Source organism: Cupressus sempervirens, chromosome 6 (assembly GCF_028749045.1).
Source record: "Cupressus sempervirens isolate cs-2001-9-10 chromosome 6, ASM2874904v1, whole genome shotgun sequence".
NCBI classification, from domain to species: Eukaryota; Viridiplantae; Streptophyta; class Pinopsida; order Cupressales; family Cupressaceae; genus Cupressus; species Cupressus sempervirens.
Window position 1 is genome coordinate 127721056 of NC_143123.1, and position 18919 is coordinate 127739974.

At 38.8% G+C, this 18919-nt stretch overlaps 1 protein-coding gene across 2 annotated transcripts in view; it reads right to left on the reverse strand.

Annotated features, from left to right (window-relative positions):
- Positions 1-18159, reverse strand: part of LOC149551558 (uncharacterized) — a 38781-nt gene extending 20622 nt beyond the window's left edge. Inside the window, exons 1-3 of one of the 2 annotated variants that reach the window (XM_089787050.1) lie at positions 15922-18159; positions 15802-15842; positions 15380-15512 (exon numbers count right to left, since the gene is read on the reverse strand). In XM_089787050.1, coding sequence (XP_089643176.1) covers positions 15464-15512; positions 15802-15842; positions 15922-17994 — 2163 coding nt within the window. In that variant the 5' untranslated portion in view covers positions 17995-18159 and the 3' untranslated portion in view covers positions 15380-15463. Of the gene's footprint in view, positions 1-15379; positions 15513-15801 lie in introns of both variants that reach the window. The other variant, XM_089787051.1, reaches the window with a different exon arrangement.
- Between the last annotated feature and the right edge of the window lie 760 nt (positions 18160-18919).

Below are 18919 nucleotides of genomic sequence, written 5' to 3' on the forward strand. Positions count from 1 at the left end.
GCAATATCACTTTTTCCAATGAATATACACACTTCCAAGAAATTCCATCACAACTACCAATGTATAACCAATCCATCAAAACTTATTGATTCAAGTCATTGCCACATCATTAACTAACTTATCAACCTAAAAGATCTACCAGAAACGGCCAACATGTTACTGGTTCAAAATCAAACACAAACATTCAACTTGTTCTTCATTTTCCTTCCTGAATTGTCTTCAATCTACTCAAAGCATGTCTTCCTGTAAACCAAATCATACACAACTCTGACCATGATCAAACAACTTAGTAAACATCATAAATCATGAATTTCATCACTTGAAACATCACACATTTCAGAGACCAATCAAATCATCCATTGTTTGTCATAACCGATCATCTCGATTGCACTATCTTACTTCAATCAATCATAACTCACTCAATACTTATGTACATTACATGAATATATAGATACAACAACTACAAACAACTCTGAGTCTCCCATAGAAATCGCACACTCTAACTCATCACACAAATCAACCGCACACTTGATTTGTCATCTGCACAATAAAAAACTTAGCTTACCCATAAACAATTCATACCAAACTATGAAGTTGACATCAATGACAACACAATAACTAGTCCAATCATCATCAAACTTATGCTTCAAGACGATCACCAAACTGCCTTAACAACTCTTGAGGACATCTGCATGAATCATGCCAACAGAGAAAATATACCATACAATTTGATTTTCAAGAAAATCCATAAAAAAGTTAGTTGTAGGTGGGACTTGTTGAAAAACACAAGCTAGTATAGTTCATGTATTATCTTGTCTTGAAAACATATATAGTACACCATATTCACTCCGGCAAACTGGAATTCGAAAGTCGGTTCGTAGCAAATTCGAATTCGTTTAAAAGTTGTTTTTTGTCTGTCGTTCACTGCAAATTTGCCAAATCTAACCCTGGTCAACTTTGCAGCAAATTTTGCCAGGCATTCACTGATGTTGACGAGCCCAAAGCAAATGGCGAACGAATATGATCTGCCAAAGTCAAGATAAGTTTTAAATTTGTTCTTTTTGGTCGCTTTTTAGCTAATGCGACTAGCTAAACTCGTGATACTCCCGTGTTTTCTTGACAAACGATGCTCCCCCATGTATTTCTACACTCACAATATTCAGTCCTCACCTACAAAGAAAACAAAATCAATGCCTGCAGAAAACAAAGTCAACATCTGCAGGAAACTTATTTGCTGCAGCGTATTTCTACATATATATATATATATATATGAAAAAAACTTGTTTGGACGAACACAACACAAACCCGAAGCCAAACCAAAATAATTTGGATGAATTTCAAACCTGAATCTTGAACCCGCATCCGTACTAGAATCCGAACTGGCAACTTAGCATATATACTTACTTGAGACACCAAGGTTATCTAGGTATATACAATTTGTGCTCAAAGTATCTCAACTGAATAGAGTTTACTATTTAATTTTTATGCTTAGCCAAAACTGTATTGGGATTATCTTATTGAAATATCTTGAGATTTACAATAAGTTAAAAAATCATTTACTGTCTACTCATCCTCTGTTTGGTAATAACTTATATTAGATACCGATAGTATTAAGTTTTTAAGAGAGCTTGAACCTTGTAAGTTCAGATTTGTAATCAGATCCAGTTTTTTTCAACTAGGAAGTCAGAGAAAAAATATATTAAGAACAATTTTGTCTTCTGCTTAAAGTATTGTAAAACCATAGTTGAGAAACTCAGACTTCACCATAACTCAGCAAGCTCAAAAAAATTAAAAACTCCAAGAAAATTGAAGATTTTGTAATTCATATTTTTTTTAAATATTCTTCAAAAACACATTACTAAATTCATAGAGCCTATTATGGATTTCAGCTATATATTATTCAAATTAGAGTTTTAAAATTAATGCACATAGACCAACAGAGAACTGGAACCTGCATGGGCCAAGATATGTAAACAAATGATGAGGGCAGGGTTCGGATCAGGAATCAAGCAATATAAAATTAAGTATTGGGGGCCAAATTGGTGTGTAGGATGCATAAGGAACCTCATAGAAAGTGAGCCCAGACCTTGCGAAGAATGTACCTGGACCAGTAATATCAGCGTACATTTTCTAATCCATTATTGTTTAATATTCTTTAAAAACACAAATATCACTAAATTAGTAGAGCATATTACGGATTTCAACCATATATAATTCAAATTCGAGTTTAAATTTAATACATATAGACCAAACAGAGGATTGAAACAGGGTTGCTTCCACCCAATGTTAAATAAAGTGGTAAAAGTTTTGGGCAAACCATCATCACAAATGACATTCCCATTTACTCACTTAGCCTCAAAATAAACTAAAAGGGAAATTGTTACATCCCAAATTTTGCTACATTTGAAAAAAAAAAATCTAGCCATTGGAAATTCATATGAAGTTAGTTGTTCAGTAAATTTGTTGAATAATTGTTCACGTGAAATTGATCAATCAGTAAAGTTGTTGAGATATTGTGATTTTGTGAAATGGAATTTCAGTTATTAATTATTGCTTCATGTGACATGTTAGTTAGCCATTATGATGAGAATTGAAAATTGAATATATCAGAAATTGGAAATATGATTATGTGATATTTTATTATTATTTCAAATTATGGAAATATGTTATTACCCGGAACCATTTCCATTTTGCAAGAGCATGTTTAAGGGGGGGAATGTCGCCAAAATGGGATTTAGGAATAGGACACCCAAATCCACTGTCAACCATCGAGTATGAAATCTAACCACCTGGACCGAGGATGAAACAGCTAGACAAGCAAAAAAGTACAAAGGATAACCATGAGCTAACCAATTAAATTAAAAACATTATAAAAACTCAAATAAGAAATATTACCTTAATTATATGGATGAATCTCAGTGTATCTTACAAATGCTATCACATCTCAGCATAATAATATCGTGTCTATACTCATACTTGTGTGGGTATAAAATGTGCAAGTGTACAAAGTTACAAACACACACACACAGACATATATACGTATGTGAACCTCAATATTTGGCATATATATATGCATGCATGCATGTATATGCATGTATGTATATAATGGGGTGACATTAATATACTAAGGCATGAGCGAAGATGTTGTTGCCACCCTTATTCTTTTATTTCAAACCTTGGCTATGATTTTTCTTATTTATTTAATTGCCTTTAGTGGCCACCCTTTATTTCTTGTCGCCTTTATGACATCGGGCTATAGTCTTTTCCTTTATTAAAAATATGAAATTCGGAGGCTATGCGAAAAAATTTCTGTCACCTCAATCTTTTGCATAGCTGAGCATGCACGCGGGTGACCATTGCTTGTCTTGCAGCTCTCTATGGATGCATTATATACATATTGTTCTCACCCTCTTGCCTGGCTCTTTTTCATACTTTTCACTACCATAGAAATTCTTCCTTGTTCATGCTATAATCGGCGATTGACTCAGATTATGTCAAGCTTGTGAACTGATCTAATATTCCTTTCTAGATGCAATTGAAAGCTTGGTAACATAGGGGGGTGCTCCATTCATACTTCTCAAATTGTGCCAAATGAATCAGGCCATGCTTTACATTTACATACAGTTTATCATGCTTAAGTCATGCAATCTGAACTACTTGATTGCTTTTTAGAGCCGGCCTCTATATTTATTTTTCCATTGAAACTCCAGAATTGGGATATGTTATTTTGAAGCATTCTTTTTATACTATAAACTTGTTACAAGAACGGAATTATCTGATTGCCAAAAGGCTTTTACCTATGATATTATTGAATTTGAAAGCACATATGTATCTGTCACGAGTACTGACCCATCCAGAGATATGGTTAATATATCATTGAGATGGGATGTTGCTTTATATGATAAAGTAATAATCAGAATGAAAGCTTAACTCACTTATGATGCCATAGGCTCGAACTAGCATGAAAGATGGCAAATGTATAAGTACTCTTTGAACCAGATATCATATAATGAACCTCCCTAGTAAACACCAACGAGGACTAGCATGGTCAAGATGAAGGGAGAGAGTGAGAATAATCCTGCAATGAGAGGAAATTATAATCAGTAATAACACTCAAATTCAATAACTAAGTTAGCTCATGGAAATCCTTTGTATAAATTCTTGTTGTCAAGTCAAGCGGTGGGTGATCGGGCATCTAAGTTGCCCATCCAAAATCCTTGGCCAAGGTAGTTAATGGCATGATTACCACTGTGATCACCAAAGGTTGGAGTGCTAGCAATTGTGAGATAGGTTAACTGGAAAGTGTCCACAACCTTGCCAACTGACTAATCGACACTCTAACACCAGGATGCTCAATACATGGATAGTGGTGTCCCAAGCCAATTCGCAGGGTAGGGAGGGCCTTTCTCAATGGAGATTGTGTGGGGATACTAAAGGTCCGCACTTGGGAGGTTAAGCCCATGGCAATACTTCTCTCTTCCAAATGTCAAGGCTTGCACCACACAAGGACCTTTTTAAGTTTCCTTTTTGTATTTCATTTGATGAATATGATGCTATCATGTATTTTGAATATTTCCTAAAGTCAACAAATTGGTTTATAAAATGTAAGTGGAATGGTAGTTATTAACTGAATGTCATGTGAATCTAGTAGCTGAAATGGTTGTTAGTTTTTGTTGGTGTAAATACGTATTTACTATTTACACTTTACTTAAGTTTACTTAGGTTAATGCATTATTTTATTATTTATTTTGTGAGACACTTAGGAGTTTGCGTACCTTTATGAGTTGTCATGTTGACAACACAGAAGTACGCATCTCTAATTCAACACATGCTGTGTACAACACTGGAGTTTGCATCGTTAACTGAGTTGTCATGTAGACAACACAGTTATTCACACTCCTAATTTAGCACATGGTGTCTACAACATAAATTTGCTTGCTACACCTTTGTAGGCTTATCCTCTCATCATCGCACTTACTCCTGTGCTTAATGGAGGATAACCCATATCTAGTGGACATGTGCCTAGTTGTATGACTTATCATGATGTTGATTCCTAGGCATTCTAGATGCATCTCAAAGGCCTTTATATACAGGCACTCCTAGTGTACTTTCATGACATTGAATCAAATACATATCGATATTCTAATCATACTCTTTCTGGTCTACAGTTGTGCTTGTGTTTGAGTTCTTTGTTCTTCGGGAATTTTACCTTAAGGCAAATTCTTACATGGTATCAGAGCTCTTGGAGAATCTCTCTTCACATAGTCGTTCGAGACCATCTTGTTGCTTCAACACCTCAGCCCAAATCCGATGTATTGCAGTCATTCGGAGCATCTAGCGCTAGAACAGACCTCACCACTGCGTCTAGAACATCGATTCGGTGAAACTTGCCTATAAATTTGGCTACCCTAGGCCAAAGTCAATCGTGAGGCAAAAAAAATTTGTAAATTAGCACCCAAAGGCCTGATTTGCAAGTTTGGGTATGATTTTTTTAGATCTGCAATTTCATTCAATTCGGATCTGTTAAATTCTCTGCAAGTATTTTTGAAGTCTGCATTTTTTCGAAAAAAATTTGCCCTGCAGGCAGCAAAGAAAGTTTTTTTGGTACAAGCACCGAGAAGTCACATCCCGGCCCTGCACCCTGCACGGAATTTATTTCCTATTGCAGGACAGGAATATTCCATATTCAGTTCGGCATCGGGCTTCATCAACCTCCAGCAGCAACTCTGTGCTTACCGGCGGTCTTTCCACAAAATCCGGCAGCCAACACTGACCTTTTTCATCTGGTCTAGCCTCACAACTACTGGCGGTCTGTGTTTCTTACCATTTTCAGCGGCTTGTGTTTTAAATGTTATTAAAACTCAGCGCGGGGTCAATGTGGGATATTTCCCCACTCCCTGGCACTGATTTTAATTAACTTCCAGCCCGCGTTTTTGGTTTACGACCACCTGCCGTTAAATAGACTTCGTCCGGCGGCACTCGCCATTTTTTAAAATTCCGAACACTGCACATTAAGCCTCCAGCGAATAGGACACCCACGCGGACGAAGACCAATCCGCCATGTGGTGCCCTGCGGTCACCTTCGTTGTAACCAGTCAACCTCCACGCGGACCCGTTCGTTAGCTGCCAAGTGGAGATAGTTCCCGACCCGGCACGCCACGTCCTCAACCATGTGTTCAGACACATCATACGACATGTAGGTGCCACATAGCGCTCGAGTCAGTGCCAGCTATACCTGCCACGTTTACCACACCGCACTACACGTTAGCTTGCCAACAAGGAGCCTCGTCATCTTTTTCGTACAGCCACGTGGACTGCTTGCTTGGACTGTCGTACTGCCATGTGTGCATACGTACAGTACCACATGTTTTGTCCGTACGGTACAGCCTTGACACGTCACTAGGGAGGCTTTTTTTCACTGACGTCAACCAGACACAGGATTAAATTTGACGGTCATCTGATAGTCATTCCCAGGCCTTTTCTAACTACAGCAACGACCGTTTGACCGTCAAATTTAAGCACATAGTTTCCTACCTAGACCCCTCTTCAGATGCGGTTTTGATTTGGCAACCTGACTTTGAGAGGCCATAACTTGGTCATTCGGACTCCAAATTAGGTGCGATTTTTTTTTATCTTGGGTAGAATTTCCTTAACTTTTCAGTGGTGGTGTTCTTTTCTGGTTTTGGTGCAAGGATTTTTCAGAAATTGCATTTTTTGGCAACTGTACCTGTTCAATCCTGCATTTTGCAACTTCAAACGCTCCGTATGAGCTCATCTGGACACATTTTCAGATTCTCTTTTTTTTGAAAGTGTGTTATTTTTCATCTACTTTCTAGATCTGCATTCAGATTATAGGGTTGTGTGGACAAAAAATCTCACTTTCAGAACTAGGGCCTTTTCTGCATTGTAATGCTTTGATTATTTTTCAAAATTGTTGTACATCTAAGCTACAATGCTTAGTGACAGATTTGGGCCTCAAAAGGCAGTTGTAAAAAGCAAAAATCAAAAGTCCACTTTGTCCATTTTGACAAGTGGCCTATTGTACACGCACTACATATAAAGTGTCAAAAGCATCTTTTTTGGGGGGGTCTTTTGATTGAGTAAAAAGGGGGGGGGGGGGGGTATGTATTGTGTTTTGTGTCTCTCTTGTGTACTCTTTTCATTTTCTGCATCATGTGTTCACCTAAATGTACCACGTAATTATTCTACATGGAAAGATATTGCATGGAGTAGATTAATGGAAAAAGGTTTAAGTCTTTATGTTGATGGTACAATACCCAAACCTACTGATGCTACAGAACTCGTTGAGTGGAAAAAAAACAAGACCAACAGGCTTTAGGAATTATCAAGAATTGTGTACATAGAGATCTCTTCTTCCACATTTCCAATTTCAAAGAATCCAAACCTACATGGGGCAAACTTGAATCATTGTATGGTAAGGTGGATGAGGAAAAGGGTTTTCAGATTGAGGACAATCTACTACTATTGGATCCAAAGAACTTTGACACAATTCAAGATTCAATCAACAAAGCCAATAAGTATAGGGCACTACTTAAAGATTGTGGAAATCCCATGAAGGATGAAAAGTTGATTCATCACATCCTTAAGAGGCTACCTTCAGAATATGTTTCCTTTGTTTCGAGTTATAATACTCACAGGTTAACCATGGAAAGTGCTTTCCAAAAGCCTACATTTGATGCTTTTGCAAAAATGTTGATTCTTGAACAATCTCACTTGATAGATTTGGGACTTCTCACGACATCAAAAACCAAAGCATTGGTGGCTAGTGATGAGAACCAATCAAGTCAAGGAGGGAAAAATTCTAACAACAGCAAGAAGAAGTAGTGGAAGCAAAAATCATAGTCTGAGACACAACAATCCTACTCACAACAAGGCGGTTCTTCTTCCAACAAGAAGGGAAGTAATGAAAAGAAGTACAAACTTTTTTGTGCATATTTAAAAAAGTCGAATCATGATGAGCATCATTGCAAGATTAAGAGAATCAATGAGTTGGAAAACCTACTCAGGAAGAACAAAATTCAAGTGCCAAGTACCTCCAAGGATTCAACTCCACCCACTTCAAAGGGAAAAGGGCAAGCACTTATGGAAAACACAAGTTCTTCATTGGAATCGATTCTTGACTCAGGTGCCTCCTATCACATAGGTTCTTCAAAGGGAGACTTTTCTTCATTGAAGCAATCACAGGTACCGCACATCTTTGTGGGAGATGATACAAAAATGGAAGTTGAAGGGAAAGGAAATTTGGAGATGGAAAATGGGGAATTCAAAGATGTTCTCTATGTTCCAAACCTAAGCTCTAATCTCCTCTCAATTTACCAAATCACTCACCTTGGAGATGGCAACAAAGTTGAGTTCCTTCCAGATTCAATGATGGTGCAAAGTCTAAAAGATGATTCATTGGTTGCAGTGGGGAAAGTCAATCATGACAAGAGGCTTTATTCCTTCTCCCACTTTGTGCCTAAGTCTCCCTTCACATGCCTTGTTGACTCAATCTAATTCACAAATTAAACTATGGCATGAACGATATGGTCATCTTGCCTTACACTATCTTCAACAACTTTGCTCAAAACACATGATCAAAGGTCTACCTAACATCAACTTTTCTAAGGGTGAATGTTCATCATGTACTGTGGATATGAATCTCAAGGAGAAGTATGATAAAGGGAAGTCTTCAAGAGCTCCAATTGTTCTTCAGTTGGTTCACATAGTTTTAGCAGGTCCTTTTGTAGAGACATCAGTCAGCCAAGGCCGCTACATCCTTACTTTCATTGATCACTTTTCATGCTTCACATGGGTCTACTTCCTTCATCATAAGAATGAAGTGGTTGATAAGCTTCAAGCCTTCAAGAGTCATGTTGAACAAAAATCAAGGAAAGCCATCAAGGTTCTGCGGATGGACAATGAAAGCAGATATTGTTAGAGTAATTATTTGTTCTAACTTATTAATTAAATCACTTTGATTTAATTAATTAAGTTGCCTATTACTCTAGTTTGCTTAAGCTATCTTGTAGGTGCATATAATTAATATTTTATTAATTATATTGTGCAACCCTAGCTTTTTTAGGATTTAGTTTCCCTTTTCGGGTTTCATGATTCCTTTATGAGGATTCACCTCTTTGTATTTACTCATTCACTTATTGGGTTATATGAGATATTGCTCTTTGCATGTCCATAAGATGGATCTGGCTTTTTGGCCTCCTTGATTTTTCCTTGCCTCTGTTCTTTGCTTCATCCATGTGACAGGGTTATGCATGCAGGTGTTCTTGGGAGATTAGTTTTTCACCTAATCTAACATGGTATCAGAGCGAGGTTGCTGCTCGCTGTTCGTGGTTTGTTGAAGCATTTCAGAAGTTGCATTTTTCAAGGGTTTCGGAAGCTTTTTATGTGGATTTAGGGGGGAACTTATTTTCTGGTCAGTTTGGGCTCAAACGGACATCACCGTTGTGCTCAGAGCGCCCAAGAACCCCAGAATCCATATAAAATTTGTCCATTTTGGACACCATTGGTCTGGGACGCAATTTTTTTTTGCCGTACAGGGTCGTACGGCCTCTGCACGCAATTCAAGGCAAAAATTTAAAAAATTGCAAAAATTTTGGTTTTGCGGCTGTTTTAGCCGCCGGCGGTTAATTAACCGCAGCGGAGCCGCTAGCGGTCACTGCTGACGGCCACCGCTAGCGGTTACCGCTGGCGGTCCGCCAGCAGCCCACAGCGGCTCCGCCGGCAGCCACCGCCACTGCTCCGCCCCGCGGTGGCCCTACACCCTCCTGTTGTCCAGCCGCCGCTCCGCTGGTGGTGGAGATTTTTTTAAAAAGATTTTTTTTTTTTTAATATTTTTTGCATTTTCAGAGGCCCTGGAGGTTTTTTCTCCGTAACTTGAGCATACGGACATATTTTTCCAATCCAAAAACTACGTCGGAAAGCTGGTCCCAAGACGGAGATGCTAGTACAGGTGTTTTTGGGTTTTGATGCAGTTTGGTTGCCTGTTTTGGCAGTCAAAGCCAGATGTTCTATTTTGCACTCCAGGAGGCGTATCTTGAGCTTCCGATCTCCGTTTTTGGACTTCTTTATATCGCTGGAAAGCTCTTTCTATGCTCTTTCCAATGATGCTGGTTGTTGTTCCAGGCACATCCTATTCAGTCTTTTGCGTTTTAGCATTCTGGTGGATATTCTGTTTGTTTCAGGTCCGGAGATCGATTTTGTTGCTTCAGTTGCTTCGTTTTGGGCTCTACCTTCTGTTGTTTCAGCCTTATGTTTTTTCTGATCATTGTTGATATTCATTGTAAGCATCTTTATGCAACGCACTGAGATAAAGTGCCACCCTTGCGTTTCGGGATCCTTTTCATCATTGTGGTTCGTTGTACTCGCACTATTTTATAAAGTGCCATGGGGGGATAGTTGTTTGCCGCTTATAGGACCTCTTTCTCTAATTCCTCATGCAGTGTCGATGACACGTGCCTTTATTGGTGTTTTGTACCTCACTCTCGATGTGTTTGGCTCCTGTGTTGTAGGAGATTCTTGGCCCATCTTTTCAGCTGCCTGTCACCTCACCTGCCTTAAGGGGAGGTTATATTGTTGTTCTATGCTTCTTTGGTTGATGGTTTGTGCCTTCTATTTCCATGGAGGTTCTTTTGGTTGATGGTTCGTGCCTTCTATTTCCATGGAGGTTCTACAGATCAGCATTTTGACAGAGTTTTGTGGTTCTTCACGCTTCAATGATTCTCTTCTGATCTCTTTGTTCCTTCTTCTGGAACATTCTTTGCTATCTCTTTTTGGAGTAGGGTTTTTCCCATGTGGTTTTCTCTATTTCTCCTCTTTATAGAGATTTTGTTGTGATTGGGTACCTGATCAGGCCTTGTTGCCGGGACCCAATTCTCTTTCATAGCTGTGCTAGGTTAGCTTCCTCCCAAGCTTCGCTTAAGGGGGGGTGTTAGAGTAATTATTTGTTCTAACTTATTAATTAAATCACTTTGATTTAATTAATTAAGTTGCCTATTACTCTAGTTTGCTTAAGCTATCTTGTAGGTGCATATAATTAATATTTTATTAATTATATTGTGCAACCCTAGCTTTTTTAGGATTTAGTTTCCCTTTTCGGGTTTCATGATTCCTTTATGAGGATTCACCTCTTTGTATTTTATTGATTCACTTATTGGGTTATATGAGATATTGCTCTTTGCATGTCCATAAGATGGATCTGGCTTTTTGGCCTCCTTGATTTTTCCTTGCCTCTGTTCTTTGCTTCATCCATGTGACAGGGTTATGCATGCAGGTGTTCTTGGGAGATTAGTTTTTCACCTAATCTAACAGATATGCGGACAGAAGACTTAAAGACTTTTGCAAGCTTGAGGGAATTGATCTTCAGAATTCACCAGCATTCAGTCCGCACAAGACAAATGTTGCAGCACTGAGGATTCAAACTCTTAAGTCCATGGCAAGTTGCATGATTAAAGACAAGTCTCTCGATCCTACACTTGAAGTCGAAGCAATCAGCAGTGCCACTCAAATACTTAACAGGTCTCCTCATAATGCCTTAGACGGGAAGACTCCTTTTGAGACATGGTGCGGTAGAAAGCCAGTTGTGAGTCACTTCAGAGTCTTTGGTTGTCCAGCATGGGCAAACCTATCTTCCAAGGGATGCAAGGCACCACCTAGGCCTTGTAATTTCATTGGTTATGAACACGATGTTAAGGCATATAGACTTATGGATCCTAAGACTCATGAGATTTTTGTGGAGAAGGATGTTCACTTTGATGAAAGTTCACCCAGCTTATCCTCTACTCCTCTCCGCACTTCATACATTGTGGAAACCGATAGTGACACCAGCAATAGTGCTTCAACCGATTCAGATACATGGGGTTCTATCAACAGTTGCAGTGAGAGGTCACAGCATCAATATAGTCCACATGCATATCTTGCCACAGTGATAGGTTCAGCACAGCAGGGTACACATTGTCTTCCAGCTCCAACGGCAGTGGATGACTACATGGTAGACATTGCAAGTTTGTTCGGGGAGTCACACATAGCAAACTTGGGAGACATCATTGATGATGTACATCTTCTCTTTGATGAAATGATCCTTCTACAGTTGTTGCGAGGGCTCACTCTAACCCTCATGTCCATTCTCTACATGATCGATCTTTACAGGTTGACGTATTGTAGATCCTTATGAACAGCAATTTTGGAGGTCTCTTTATCAGTTGAGGAGACTGTTGGTTCATTGGGACCGGTTCTACAGACATCCTTGCCAGATCTACATTCGTTCTTTCCAGCACTGTTGGAAGGGGCAACCATCAGCATCAACACAGGGACACTTGAGCAAGTTTCAGGGCCACCATATATCTTCAGGATTGTACCTTTGCCTATGTTTCTTCCATCCATCCATGCATCTTGTCTTTTCATCTTTCATTTTGGGGGAGGGTTTTTCCCATGAGGTTTTCCCTCTTTCTCCGCTTTATGAGAGATTGCATTTCATTACGTACATGGGTACCTAACATGGCCTAGTAGCCGGGACCCATCACACATTTCATCCTAATTTTTGTAAGCTTAAGGGCATTCCCCTAAGTTGCACTTAAGGGGGGGGTGCTGGTGTAAATACGTATTTACTATTTACACTTTACTTAAGTTTACTTAGGTTAATGCATTATTTTATTATATTGCATTATTTTATTATGTATTTTGTGACACTTAGGAGTTTGCGTACCTTTATGAGTTGTCATGTTGACAACACAGAAGTACACAACTCTAATTCAGCACATGGTGTCTACAACACTGGAGTTTGCATCATTAACTGAGTTGTCATGTAGACAACACAGTTATTCGCACTCCTAATTTAGCACATGGTGTCTACAACATAAATTTGCGTGTTATCCTCTTATGATCGCACTTACTCCTGTGCTTAATGGAGGATAACCCATATCTGGTGGACATGTGCCTGGTTGTATGACTTATCATGATTTTGATTCCTAGGCATTCTAGATGCATCTCAAAAGCCTTTATATACAGGCACTCCTAGTGTACTTTCATGACATTGAATCAAATACATATCAATATTCTGATCATACTCTTTCTGGTCTACAATTGTGCTTGTGTTTGAGTTCTTTGTTCTTGGGTGAATTTTGCCTTAAGGCAAATTCTTACAATTTCTAGTTATTTGGAAATGTAAACTACAGTTATCTTGTATTTTTCCCTTTATGTGAAAGTATCTGATTTAACTATATCCCCTTTCATTAGGATAAGATTGATGCTTTTCCTTTAGTTAATCGGTTAATTAAACTTCATATTTTTACTATTTAGCATGTTACAGAAATATCACATCAGCCCTTAGTGAGAAACTAAAAGATCTCCGATGGCATGGCAGACTGTAATAGAGGAAGGCCGAAGGACATATATTTAGATCCCCAAAAATAGAACATTAATGAGAATAAAGTGGAACCATGCAAGGAGGATTAGAAAAGTCATAATCAAGGTTGGTTTCTGCATTCTAAATTTCTCTCTAGTCACTTGGTGATAGCTTCCTTTCAAAGCCATGGATTTCCCCATCCACTTAAGGAGCAACAAAAAGTAAATGGCATTCCTGGTAACAATTTTAGACCTATGGCTAAAAATCATCTCCAAAGACCACAAGATCCCCTGCATTCATCAACTAGAGGTTTAAGCAATAAAAATGGTTCTGGGAAAAGATTACTTGTCTGATGCCACTTGCTACAGAGGGATTCAAAAATATCCTCAAGATTCCTAGCCTCTCTTTTGAACATGGAAGGAATGAAGCTAAACGCATTGCTGCTGTTGCAAGAATCTTCGTACCGGACATCTTGTTTGATGACATCGACATCTTTGGTGTGGACAGAGATTGGAGTGGGCATCCTTTGGCCAAAGCATACCCCAGACCACTAATTCCTGGAGCAGTGGATCCTCGTCAGGTATTTATATTAAATATGGAAAAGAGTAACTCGGCCATCATTACCACTAGGCAATGGGGTCATGTTTCTCAAGAAAGACAAAGCTGACAAGGTTGACAATTTGGATTGGTTATTCCAATTCGCTGATACAGGGATGGACAGTAATTTCTATGAAGGTGTTTGATGGTGGATGCTTGTATCTGGGTGATTATTAGATAGTTCATTTTGTGCAATTCTAAATGTCCTAGTCTTTGATCCATGGTTTTGTAAAGAGTTTCTTGTAAAGGGCATGCGAATTCTGTAATCACCAGGTTTTAGGGGTTTTTGGCACGCAAAGAATATTGTTGTTTCTCGCCACCTTTTTGACAGCAAAATGACATGTGCTGTGTCGATCTAATTCAGTACATGCAATTATGACTTTTTAATTACTAGAATTTCCCACTTCAGCGATTTACAAAGCAAAAACAAATGAAATTTAGAAAAAAAAACAAGTTCAACCTACAACTAAGTTACAATGCCACTTCCACTAGCCATGTCATACATACAAGTTGTCTTGTCTAAATAATTTTTCACAAGTTGTACAATAATAATGTCTATGTTTGGACACATAAGAGTCACACCTCAATTCCTTGTCACCCTCTCATTGTAATCAAGTTTTTAATCTGGTATGATATCTCAATTGGTTTAAGAGGTGGTACCCCTAATAGGGATCCGGGGCTAACACCCCCAACAGGATGGGTGCCCCTTGTGGGGGTTTGGGGGCAACACCCCCAACAACGTTGAGGGGTAGCACCTTGAGCACACTCCCTATCACAATACAAGGCAGGGATGAGAGGCAGAGTCCCCACCAGAAAATGTCATCACATGCCCTAAGTTGCCAGACATGGGTGAATATGAAGTGAAAATCACATTTTTTAAAACTGCAGGCAACCAGTCACCACAAGATTTTGAATAGAAGCAAGAATGGATGAGTCACAACCAAACAATCATGATTTTTCCATGACTTGCAAGTTTTACACCAGAGAATGGCTGCAGGTTTTATAAAACTCGCTGGGAAAGCAACTCACTTGGTCATCTAACTCAAAAGTACTCACAAGTTTTGCATCTATTATTACAACTATAACTTAGTCAATTGTTATAAAAATAACATGTTATTTTGCAGTAGATCAAAGGTGACTAGGCATGTTTTATCAGGTTTAAGCTTAACTAAGCATGACTACAACCACCATTTAGAACCAGGGTTGTATCCAGCATTCTAATCATTTATCAAGATCCAATACAGATTGCTCAACCTTGTAGTCCTTTGAACAAGATTTCAATTGGAAAAATGCTCGCTTGGCTTATGTGTATTACAAGGCAGGTTATTTCATAAGTTTAATTGATTCTTTGTATTTCATTTAATATTCCTTTGCTTACATTAATTATAGAGATTTTCATCCAAGTTGAAGTTACAAACTTACCCAAAGGGGCTTGGTCTAGGATGGACCTAATGAAAGACTTATCAATGTGAGACTTGCTCGAGTTATCTGGATATTAGGTCTCAACTAATTCTTCCGCTTCTTTAGTTCAACCTCCAGAAGGTTCAAAATCATCCTGTCCTTAAATGTATTTGCAGTTCAGAAAAAAGAGAGTTCAATCAGCATCTCATTGCTTTTCTAAGTGGGATCCATTTGAACAAATATGAACTTCGAATAACTAAGCAAATGAACTCAACTTTTAACAGCAGAACATTCAAGTGGATTAATACAAATTATATGTGCATTGGATCTAAAAAATGTGGAAGAAAAAAGAATGACCTACCAAGGTCTATAATATAGTATCTTATACTGCACTATACTTAATAACGTCAATTGCAGTCAAAGTATAGAAAAATGTCTCATACCTTTCAGTGCGCCCAACTTGAAAGCATTCCTCCGTTGGATGCTAGGTAGGCAAGCAAACAAAGCAATCAAAGTATAATGCATGGCATTCATCCAACAAATTCAACATAATTATTTCTAACCTTTTTCTTGAAAATTGCTCTAACAAGTATGTTCCATGTAATATTATCTGGAAGGAATCCCTTCTTGAGAACCTCCTCTAATATCTCTGTGGCCTCCTGAAGTTTATGAATTTTGCAAAGACCATTTATTAAAGTGTTATATGAGACAATATTTGGTCCACAACCTTTCTCGACCATCTCATTCCAAATATCAGAAGCCTTATCTATCTCCCTCATCTTATAAAGACCATCTAAGAGCGTATTGTAAGTGACAATAGTTGGAGAACAATTTCCAGTTTTCATGTCAGACAAAATCTTGAGGGCATCTTGTACCTTACCCACATTGCAAAGAGCATGTATTATTATATTATAAAGCATGATATCTGGATCCTGTGGCCTTAGTTTAAGTTCGTTCCAGATATTCAATGAGTCATAAATTCTTCCTGCTTTGCAAAGGCCATCAATTAAGGAGCTAAACGTAATACAATCTGGACAATAACCTACCTTCAGCATCTTCTTTAAAAGGTGACCAGCCTCGCCAACTTTTCCTAATTTGCAGAGGCCATTGATAAGAATGTTGTACGTGGCCACAGTGGAAACACCTTCCTTCCTCATTTTACCAAACATACAAAGTGCTTCACTGACTCTAGATTCTTTACAGAGACCATTTATCAGTGAGTTATAAATTTGAACATTCGGTTTACATCGATGTTCAGCCATCTGCTGCCAGATTGCAGCAGCTTCTTCCAGCTTCCCTTTTTTACACAACCCATCTATCATAGAACAATATGCAACCACATTTGGAACACACCCCAACTTCCGCATTTCATTCCAAACTTCAAGTGCTCCATTAACATATCCTTTTTTGCACAGCCCCTCAACCAAAACCCCGTAAGTAATAACATCAGGGCTATTGCCACCTTTCTTATCCATACCCTGCCACAGCTCAATTGCTTCTGTCACCTTCCCTACACTACACAGACCCCTGATCAATACATTATAGGTGACAACATTTGCACCACACTCATTGTCAACCATATTCCTCCAGACCATAACGGCCTCATCCACCTTACCCTCCTTGCAAAACCCATTGATTAAAGTATTATAAATCACCACATCTGGTTTACAATCCCTCTGACTCATTACAGACCAAATCTTTGCAGCATCCCTAACCTTACCCTGCTTGCAGAGCCCAAAAATCATGGTCCCATAAGAAAAAACATCAGGCTTGCACCCATTCAGTTCCATCCTCTGCCAAATCTTTTCAGCCTGCCCAAATCTCCCTTCCTTATAAAGACAGTTCAGCAAAGAGTTATAAGTCACCACATTGGGCACGCACCGGTCTACAAGCATCTTGTCCCAAATCCTCAAAGCCTCATCACACTCACCCAGCTTCGAAAACCCATCAATCAAAACATTATAACAAACAACATCAGCCCTACACCCATTTTCACCCATAAATTCCCACAATTCCACAGCCTCGTTAACTTTCCCATCCTTACAGAGCTCACTCATAAGAGTCCCATAACTCACGGCATTGGGCTCACAACCTTTGGCCTCCATTTCAAACAGCAATAGTCTCTGCGCCTCTTCATATTGCTTTAGTTTGCAGAGAGCTTTGATTAGAAGATTGTATGTTTGTAAATTAGGGTTTATCTTAACTGTTTCCAAGTACGCATAGAACTGGGGTATTAAATGGAGAGAATTGGACTGAATGAGCACGTTGAGGAGGGCGTTGTAAGAGCGAATACCAGGCCTGCAATTGAAGTGAGTCTCCATGTTTCTGAAGATTTCGACAGCGGGCTCTGCTCGGCGGGCTTTCGCGAAAGCTTTGAAAACGGCCAGTAAAATTCCCTCCGTGCACAAGCATTGCTCCGCCTGCATTCGAGAGAGAATTGCAGTCATTTCGTTGAGTTTTTGAGCGCTACCCAGCTTGTCTATGATCATGTGATAGATTGCGTAATTGTCTTTGTAGTTCGTGTGTTTGGTGGCGTTGTTGAAGATGGCCAGAGCTGCCATTGAGTTTTTCTCAGCTTTCAGCAACTTCAGAACGTGGTCTGGCGATATAAATCGTGGTAAAGGTGTCGCCGCCATTGATAGGATTCAATCAACTAATTTACATGCCCTTCCTCGCAGAAGGTTAAGTCAGATATGTGAAGTTGTGAGGCGTCAGGAATTAAGGATTTATGCCTGAGTGGGGTTTAATGGACATGAAAATATGTATGCCCATTGGCCATCAACTATCAATTTTGAATCGCTTCTTCCAATTTCCAGCCCCCTACCCCACACGAGTAAAGGAAGCACGAAGAGGTATAAAATTACAATAAGTTGGTTTTTTGTTATTATGTGATTTATATTTCTCATTTTGTAGATATTTAAATAATATTTTAAAATATATTGTAAATTTAGAAAAGGAAAGGTTTTTTATTATCTTCTTTGTTGGGTGACAAAGAAAGTGGAAAGGTTCTTTATTATGTGTTGGTTATGTGTTGGTGGAGAGAGGAAATGAAAGGAAAAGTCATTTCTCTTTTATCTATTCTTTGAACAAAGGAAAGGTCTTCATATAGTCTACAATACCAATCATATCTTTGTGGGTTTATGTATGGTGATAGTAATATGGGACTGCCTTATATTTCTTGTAGGAGGCACTTAACTATGCTACAAAGTAAGTGTACATATTCTACCCCCTTGTGGGATTTGAACTTGTGACCTCTCTTTCAAGAGCACAAGTTCTCCACCTCTAGGCAAGCACGTACATGATTCTCAATTTTTGATATCTAAGAGCCATATGGAAGTCACCTCAAAATGAGTGGCACAATCTAAATTTGGACAGAGCCTTGAGGAACACTCTAAAAACATCTAGAGTAAGTTATAAGGGATTGGGAAGGTCTACCAATTCTTAGAGCTTCAAAGCCCCTATCTAAGGAAACAAATATTGAAGTTGAATTCCAAGCCCCAATTCATGATTTGAAACAATATCTAGTACTTGATATTCAGTTATGCAACTATTATCACAATT